This window comes from Mercenaria mercenaria, unplaced genomic scaffold, assembly GCF_021730395.1.
Source record: "Mercenaria mercenaria strain notata unplaced genomic scaffold, MADL_Memer_1 contig_3722, whole genome shotgun sequence".
Lineage (NCBI taxonomy): Eukaryota > Metazoa > Mollusca > Bivalvia > Venerida > Veneridae > Mercenaria > Mercenaria mercenaria.
In genome coordinates, this window is record NW_026461889.1 from 1 (window position 1) to 10,223 (window position 10,223).

Consider the following 10,223-nt stretch of genomic DNA (forward strand, 5'->3'; position numbering starts at 1 on the left):
TTGAAAATTCAACGCTGCCAACGCCCCCTAGCACCGGCTTAAGCAGTATTCAATCTTTAAGTCTAAATGAGTTGAAATCAATTGTCTCGAAGGACCAGAAAATATGACGACACTGAGATGAAGTCGGGGAACAGGCTTATAACTGAAAGAAAAGTGTCAACATTGCACTTTATATAATCTAAGAAGTATACATTAAACAAAAAGAACTAATAATATCATTATTTACCATTTTTTTAATGTTTTAAGATATATCTCTTAGATACACGATGACCCCAACGTTTTTTTTTCTGTTATGAGGCGTTGTGCCATGTCATTAATGCAGCAAAATACTTTTAACATAATAACAGTTGGTGAAGAAAATGCCCTATAAAATAAAAACGAGTGCGGTGACCGACCTGTACATTTTCCTTTTCAAGCTCACAGAGTATAAAAACAGTCTTAACTGTATAACAAATTTGATCTTACATCCTTAAACGTATTTCGTTTATTTTCTCACTTTTCACAAAACGTAGAATTTATGTACTTAGTTCCTACAGTGGTAACTTGAAGCCTCGTAGTTATAACTCTCGCAGTAAAACGTTGTGGTAACGACACACTTATTCAAAAATGTATCTTGCCTAAAACAAAGATCCAGTGGAAACAAATTACTAAAGATTACATTTTATTTTAGCGGGCCAATGAACTATGCAACGAGGTATCGGAAAATCATGCTGAATCTATCAAAAGGAGTTTCTCTTCGCTAACTGTTAAATCACACGTACCACAGGGACATTTAAATGGCAAAACTTCTCTCAACACACAGCTGAATCTAGGAACAGCTTCAAAGGTACATTTTAATGTTAATATGATTTTGTAGAGGTAGAGTGATTCGTTTAATTATCAGTTGCTAGAAACCCTGGGATTACAACTATTTTTTATCTAACACTAGTTGCTGGTGAGATCATTGAACTGGAATCAAATATAGAAAAGAGAAATAATAACATAGAAATAAAGTTTAAACGCTTGCTAAAGAATCAGAACAAGAAAACACGTATGTTATGCAAATCATTATGTCTGCCTGTCTGATCGTCTGTCTACTTGTTTGATTTCAACCTAACTTTGTAGAATGGTTAAGTACAATAGTTTGCTTTGTATTTCCTCAGTATTGTTCGGTTGGTTTATTTTGGCGAGGAGAGACTTCATATTTTTGACTGGACTACTTCATCAATACTACTGTGAGGATTAAATGAAGCTTTATAGAATTGATTAAAACCAGACTTAGTTGCACATATTTCACTAGTTGTTTGGTTGATTGATTTTAGTCGAGTTGTGGACCTTATAAAAAGTTTTATTTAATGTTTACTCCCTAGCACCAACATTTCTTCACAAATCTTATTCATACTTACGAAGTTTATGTCTATATAATTCTGTTTTATAATAAGTCATATCAAATAAGTAAGTCAAGAGTTATGTGCGTATGATTTATCAAAAATCTCAAACCATAACAGTGTGTTTTTGCTTAAATATTTTCATTTCATAACCACTCATGTAAGTTTTTGTATACTTATGAGATATCTGTCTTCCGTGAACTACTCACGGGTGAAATTGATTTAAGAATGCGCGTTATTTTATATAGACAGGATTGAGAAGAAATTATACCTTTCTGCATGTCTGCTGAAAAATAGCACTTATCTATTTCTCACGAGAACATATTTTCCTATATTTAAACTATTATCTTAATATTTATATGTTGTAGCAAATTCGGTAAAATTTAAAAGAATATAACTTTTCTACAAGAATGATTAAACACAAAGAAACACTTTTAAAGAAAATATATACCCTGCTCATTTTAAGTACAGTATATTATTTCATCATCCGATTTCAAATTTATCCTCGTCTTTCCATGAATTGTTTCATATTTTAGACAGAACTAGATGTAAATCGGATAACCCTTTCGAAAGCTGTCAAATATTTAGCTAAACAGAACAATGGAACTAGAAATGAAGAAGCAGACTCTAGTAAATGGGTATGTGCCAGTTTAAATTTTAATGCGAGACTATACGAATATCCTTACGAAGCAACCAAACAAAATATATGCTGACTCGGTTGTTGAGAGGCACTGACATGTTAATCACCCCTCGATCCCCAAAACATTGGCTTGGCGCAATTCTTTTAAACAGATACACTGAGTAGAGACTACGTTTCTAAATAACACCTATAAAATGCAACCAGATGCAGTCTGTTTTTCTTTAGTGGTATGTGATGTGTTCAATACTTAGTATGTGATGTGTTCAATACTTGTGCACCTAAAATTATTTAAGATTTTAACATGATGCTAAAGAATTGTTGTCCATATTATACGTTAATGTAATTTGTATTCTGTAGCATTTTAAAGAAAATTGTTTTGGTATAGCTAGTAATAATCTTGTTTATTTTAAGTTATAACTGGAAAGATTTGTTTTAAAATATACTATGCAATGTGGCTAGATTACAATATGGTCATCAAAAGAGGTCATTTGCTTGTTTCTCTTGTGATACTTTTCCATTAAATGTGCCATTTCCTTTACCATTTATGCAGAATGACAAATGTATATCAAACAATGTTCCAAAGTCTTCCGTTGAACCCATCCCCGCTTACATTTCCTTTTTATATTTTCTTTACAAAGGTTTCAATATATAGTCCGACCATCATGGTCTGTCTCGAACAGCTGCAATTCCAGCATATCATATACTTTTAGATGATTTTTCATATATTATTCATCTAACGAATAGCAATTTATACTACAGTTGGGACAAGTTACAGAAACAAATTATGCGTGATAAAGGTTATATTATTTATGGTAATTATGGTATCTTATAGAGTACTAAAATGAGTAAAAATTTACAATAGTAGAATATGTTACATTCACTTATTTCGATTGTCAAGGTATATAATTCATTGACATAACCAAGACTTAAAGCAACTTGAAGGATTTCCATTCTAGCTTAGCTTTGTGCTTTCTTTCGAAATTCCAGTGCACAACATTAATAATTCAGGGAAATATTCTTTTCCATTCAAATCATATATTATGGTTACCGTACCAAACATCCCGTTTTGTTTTGTATACATCTAATATGTAAAAAGATCCTTTAGAAGCATAGAATGCAACCAAGAAGAATTGCAGACTAGGTTTGATTGAGTCTGTTCATGAGAGGCAATGAAATATACAATAACTCTTACGCCCCCTAGCACCGACGTCAAAGTGCTCAAACAGCGTAAGAATATTTTAGCTAATCAAGATAAAAGAGAGAGATCGACTTGGCTGTAAAAGAGAGATTAATATTTATGTCTCTACTGCAAATAGATCGAATGATTTAAGATGGTCAAATTCTTTGAAGCAACATTTTATGACATTTTAACACGCCAGAAGGGTTACCATGGTCCTACATCCGCCGTCAATTTCATTTCCGCCCGATAACATAAAAATGATTTGACATTTGAATCTCAAATTCAATATGTAAAATGCTCATTGGCGGTGAACGCTTTTGAGGTTAGTGGGTCAAACGTAAATTTCACAGTGACTGTTAAAACAAAGACAGTTTTCGATCAATATCTTGCGAATTTCTTGAGATATATCCCTCAAACTTAATACTAGACCTGTGGCTGATAAATATTGCATGGATGTTTTATTTTGAGGTCAGTGGGTCAAAAGTCAGTATCTTCAGCAATCACTTTGAGCTAAAAAAAATACGAACCATCTTTATAATACATTCAGATTCAAAAATTTAGAATTTCTTCTGTCAAAACGTCAAATAGGTATTTTGATAATAGAGTTAAAAAATTCTTGTAAAATTCTTAGCAACGCCGGTAGCTCAGTAAGATGATATACATGTATTTCTTATACCGAGAAAAATACATGCAAAACTGTAATAGACAATGAGTCATACTATGAAATATTGTCATGTCGTTTGTATTTTTATTTGCTCTGTCCATTAACTTGCTTACATTTTACATAGAATGATAACAACATGACGGATACTACTGGTAGAGGAGTTGGAAATGTACATGGACCAGCCTTCGCACAAAGTGTAAGTTGCCCTTTGGCAGTATAAAATGCTTTTGATTCAGTTGGTTTTGCAAAAAACATTAATACCGTAATGGTTATTCTGATTGATGTATGTTGTTATTCTTTTTTGAGGAGAAATCATCAAACATTTAATTGAATTATTTCCTAAGTCACATGTGTATATGAACAAGGTTCATTACGTAAATCCCTGTATCTATCTAACACTCCTGTCATGTACCGGAGTGACTTAGAATTTAATGTATGGAAGAAGTAATTTACGACAAAAAGGGTACCCTCCCGTATAATGCTTTCACGAGGGCCTAGTCAGAGAAAACCATTTTGCGCGTTATGGTCAATTCGTTAGGTTTAAGTTAATTATGATACACTTCTGTTGTGTCTTGTTTGATTCAAAATATCATTCATATTTAAAATAGTAACAGGACAAATATGGAAGAGCACTATTTCTGCTTTATAGGATGTAGGAGAAAAATTGTGTCAACTGCTTTGTACTTAACAGTATCATCGTCTTTAACTCTAAAGAAAAATTAACAAGAGATATGTTCAAAGAAGACCCATTTGAAACACAAAAGAAACATTACAATGTATAGGAACAAATATGAATTTAAAGCCATTTCTCAGTGTATATTCCACTTGTTTGCTACCGACCATAACAAACGTCCGAATCAGGTCTGTGTTTTGCACACCTATATAAATAAGTAATCATATTTAAATCATCATTATGTTTCATATTTTAGACCAAACGAGATGTTGATCAAGCGCCCCGTTTTGTAGCTGACATGGACGGATATATTCTAGACATTAAAACCAACAATAGGGATATAGGCACTTCAAATAATACCGAATCGGTAATAGTTTATTTATTTTTGGTGGTATTTATGCTTCTGTAAAATCTTACAAAATACCAGCCTCGGTAATCGGTTGTTGGTTTTTTAATGCGTTGTTTATTTCTTTAGCTAAAAGACTTAGGCGAAAATAAACGAGTGGAAGAAATAGCCAATTCCAATGCACAGGTATTAATATTTAAACAGGTATGTGCTATGTTGCACGCTAGAGATTTGTGCTAAAATGTCAAACCTGCAGTTTTCGTAAAAACAGCATTTCAACCAATGTTTAACATCTATTATAACAGCTATAAATAATTTCCATTGGTAAAACCGCTAACTTTTAGACTGAATTTAAGTTGATTTAACATGTTTTACTTTTCTTAAGTATGATAATGATCCTTTTTTCAACACAAATGGTGACCTTACATTTATACATTTGTAAAAATATATAGCTAGACACATAAATATATAAACGTTTAGCTATGTATCCATTTTGTAATTTTGACTATGTTTAATTTTGATGATTAATGATCTATGTACTGCTCTTACTGTATAAACACAATTCATATATGATTTAGCGATTTCAATTTGAGACGGATTTAAAGGGAATCATGTTCAAACGGGCATTTCATACCCAAGCAGACATTACTTATACCGCAATGCAACACTTTTAAAGGGATTCTAATGAAACATAATACAAATCATCGTTTTGGGTCAGTTCAAACATTGCAGTTAGAACATAAACCTTAGCCAGAATGTGTACAACGGCTTTATTGGTATTCTGGATATCGTGGCGTGAACTACTTCCACAGTTTTGATACGTCGTTTCCATGAGCACCATCAAGTGTAGATGTGCGTAACATCACTTAAGGTCAATCAAGGTATCGAAGAGCTATGTACCACTTGACTTAGCCAGATTTGTTACTGCATATAAGTTGTAGGCGTTTGTGACCAGAAATATATTTTACGTTTTTTATTGATTCCAATAAAACTGCATCAACGTGGGTTAGGGTTAGTTGAGACACTGCAAAGTTATGCGTCCTCAGGCTACTAAAACCAAATATTTCATTTCCTACGGCAATGTGGCACTTCAGGATATTAATAATTTTACTATTAAACTATCTCCATTTACTAATCTTGAATTATTTATAGAGTCAGGAAAGAAACGACGATGAAGAACCAAAGCGAAAGGTAAGGCATATTTTAGAAACATATTTCAAAGCAATAGTAACATACAGATTCTTAAATGAAATGACAAACAAACGATATTGTTTAAGTTTTAGCTGTCCAGTATGTGGGGTAACATGACAATAGATGTTACAATGCATCATTTCGTTAAAATAATAGCATGATACATGTGTACCTTTTATTCATATCACATTAATTCGAATAGTGGCACTAAAACTTTATATCACTTTGTTTTTAGAGGATGAAACTTGAATCAGACTTCGAACTGCTCCAAAAGGAACAAAAGAAAACCATTATGGAAGCAAGGAAGTTTTTTGAAGTACAACTTTCAGAAGAAGTGGAAAGGGTATAACATTAATTAGTTACTTTTCAATGTTAAATGTAGTGTACATTACATAATCTATATTAGCATAATACAGTGAAACAGTTTTTATTCTGAAAACCAGTTTGCATAGTAGTCACAGATAACAAATTGAATAACACGTTTTATTTGTTGATTTCCATTTAAATACATAATGATATCATTGATATGCACAAATCGTGCTTTTGAAGAACAAGATTTTATTATGAGAAACTTATTTGATATTTATGCATCTGTAGTACTATCTGTTATCAGTGTGTCCTATAAATATAAACACCTGCGATATGTTATTGTTTATTGTAAATCAACTATCTTGCTAAAAAAATAGGCAGGATTCAATGTCTTTACATTATCACAGCATAACGTTTATTCTTGGCAAAACCTGAAATTACAACAATTACGTCATATTTCAATCCAGTTTGTTCTGCCCAATTGAGGACGTATTTATTGATGTTTAAGACGTCAGGAAAATATGGCAATATATTAAATGAATCAAATAGTAGAATTCCGTATCTTTGTTTTCAGGCCGGAAGTGACATCATTGTACAGGAACTAGGTATTGATCAGCAGAAACAAGGGACTGTAGTTTCGTATATCAAGAAGTGCATGAACATCTGCTGGTCAATGTGCAGACATGAACCACCCGTGTATGTTGAATTTATAGATGTGGGTGACGACATTCCTTTCGATACAAACAAATACAAACCATACACAAAATCGGGGAAACTCCTGGATTATATTGTGTGGCCAGCAGTTTATCTTCACAAGGATGGACCCATGCTAGCAAAAGGAGTAGCTCAAGGAAAAGTATAAGAAGAACAAAAACACTGGCACAATAAATGATATTTCGCTATTATAATTAAACGCATTTATCATTCATCTTAATGTGATGTTGTAATCTTACAGTTTCAATAAATTTACTTAGATACATATAACATTCTTTAATCAATGGCAGCAGTGATACTAGACTGACTGTGTGTTATTTAAATGGGAAAGACTTGAGTCGTCTACGTTCCTTTTCTGTAAATAAATGTGTATTTTTTACAAGAATTTGCTTGATGTTATAGACTTGCTTGAAATTAACATGTCCATTAATAAATAGTCGTGCTCTCTTGTACATGCAGCTGTAGTATTTCTGTACGTATGGATTTTCTGAATTGGAGCAAAGGAAAAAGCTACATAATGCATTCAAATAAAATCACATAGTCGTGTTATAAGAATGAATATGAAATTGTTTCATACACTTTAAGGGCGGCCGACCAACGTGACTTTTTGATATCGTATACACGGAGTACATCGCTCGGTTCATGAAACATCTCTGTTTGTAATTTCCGTGTTTCTTGATAATTTTATACACAAAATGTGTCGAAGACAGAAATAACAAGTGATTTCCTCGGCACTAAACGTGTGTCGGTGTTTAACAATACTGTCTTCAAACTCTTTGCATGAATTTCAGTGTGTACGTTGCCTGCACATTTATTTCCTGAAAGAAATCATTCGTGCGAAGTGTTAGAGGGAAGTATCAAGAACTTCTGACAGACGCTTTGTTATGAGAAAAGCACCAATTTTCCTGTCTTCGGCGGTTTTTATTTAATATTGTTTTATTAAAATCGGTAAAGTAGTAAGGAAAATTAAAAACCAAATTTGTTACTTAAATCGAGCGATTTCCCCGGCGTGTATATGATACCTGAACGTCACCTCGGTTGGCATATTAAACTAAAAACAAGAGCTATCAAAGTGACTTAACTATTAAATGAGTGAAAATGATAGAAAGCTATTACTTGCATGCTTGAAAACAAAACTTTGTCTCACAACCAGGTGTGTAAAATGACGTTTGATGCTGTAAATGACATCACATTGATCTACATTTATGTACTAGGTTTATGTATTTTTTCCATGTATAACAGGATAAAAATAAGAGCTGTCCAAGGACAGCAACGCCCGACTATTCAACAGCCTTGTCAATTGAATGATTACAAAAGTCGAAAAAGGGGCATAATTTTGTAAAAATTGGGGAAAAGGTTATGGAACCTTCAAAGTGCTTATCAGCTCATGACAGTGAACAAGTGCGTGAAGTTTCAATCCTTTGCCATTAGTGGATACTGAAATACCATCTTACATACAAAAACTTAACCAAAAACAGCTAAGTCGAAAAAGGGGCATAATTTTGAAAAAATGCAAAGTAGAGTTATGGGACCTGCACAGTGCTTGTCAAATTATGGCAGTGAGCAAGTGTGTGAAGTTTCTATCCATTGCCATTTGTGGGTACTAAGATACCAGCTTACATACAAAACCTTAACCAAGAATTTCTAAGTCGAAAAAGGGGCATAATTTTGTAAAAAGGCAAAATAGAGTTATGGAACCTGTGCAATGTAGGTCAGTTTATCACAGTGAATAAGTGTGTGAAGTTTCAGTCCAATCCCACAAGCGGTTACTGCGATACCAGCTTACATACAAAACCTTAACTAAGAATTGCTAAGTCGAAAAAGGGGCATAATTTTGTAAAAAAGCAAAATAGAGTTATGGAATCTGTGCAATATAGATCAGTTTATCACAGTGAATAAGTGTGTGAAGTTTCAATCCATTCCCACAAGTGGTTACTGAGATACCAGCTTACATACAAAACCTTAACCAAGAATTTTTAAGTCGAAAAAGGGGCATAATTTTGTAAAACAGCAAAATAGAATTATGGAACCTGTGCAATGTAGGTCAGTTTATCACAGTGAATAAGTGTGTGAAGTTTCAATCCATTCCCACAAGTGGTTACTGAGATACCAGCTTACATACAAAACCTTAACCAAGAATTTCTAAGTCGAAAAAGGGGCATAATTTTGTAAAAAAAGCAAAATAGAGTTATGGAACCTGTGCAGTGTAGGTCAGTTAATCACAGTGAATAAATGTGTGAAGTTGCAATCCATTCCCACAAGTGGTTACTGAGATACCAGCTTACATACAAAACCTTAACCAAATCGGGACGCCGACGCCGACGCCAACGCCAACGCATGGGTGAGTCCAATAGCTCTACTGTTCTTTGAAAGTCGAGCTAATGATAGTTACGTTGTGTTCTTTACACATGTAGTATAGGTATAGATTCAAACAGGAATGTACGAGAAATATTTAATAATACCTTGCTAAACATACTTAAATCAAACTGGAAGTCTTGCAATACACTTTTCAAATGATATGACGTCAATTCTGTTTACGGACGTGCATTTCCCACGCTTGGTTTAAATACTCTTCTATGAAGAAACTGTGCTGTAACAAAAGTCGTTCCTTCTATGCTTGTATAATACTTGTATGCAAGAGTAATACTCTGGAACAAGTTGTGGATGGATAAATAGCATATAATCCATTACATATTCTTGTTATGCACATTAACGATACGTCCAGCTTGTATCGACACCATTAGATCAAATAGGAAAAGCAGCTTTCCAAGAATGCAGTCCGTCAAACGGAATCCTGCAACACGTGTTTATGCATTAATGATATCACAATCACTTTGTCCTAACATTGCAAGTGTATTAATTGTAAAACCAAGCTTGAATAGACAGAAAAGGATGCCACTACAATTCACAAATTTCAGAAAATATTGTGAGCCAATATAAATTGCTAAGTTGTTTTCCCGATTTTTCATTTAATTCAAAAAAAAAACTCAGATCATAATATCATTTGTTACAAACACTCTGTCTTATACACGTATCAGTACATCAAATCGATATTTTGTGCTCCGAGAAAAACAAAATCTGTTTGCCTACGAGTCACTCGAAGAAATTCCGTCAAGTGCCTCGGCACACAAGAAATCGA

The 10,223-nt window shown here is 33.3% G+C and overlaps 1 protein-coding gene across 1 annotated transcript; it reads left to right on the forward strand.

Moving 5' to 3' along the window:
* Positions 1–670: 670 nt before the first annotated feature.
* Positions 671–7,864, forward strand: LOC128553341 (uncharacterized; the record flags this gene model as incomplete). The annotated part of the gene is made up of 7 exons (XM_053534479.1): positions 671–826; positions 1,904–2,005; positions 3,976–4,047; positions 4,781–4,891; positions 6,023–6,061; positions 6,297–6,404; positions 6,945–7,864. Coding segments are annotated over 7 exons (876 nt in total), but the record flags the coding sequence as incomplete, so codon positions are not given.
* Positions 7,865–10,223: the final 2,359 nt, after the last annotated feature.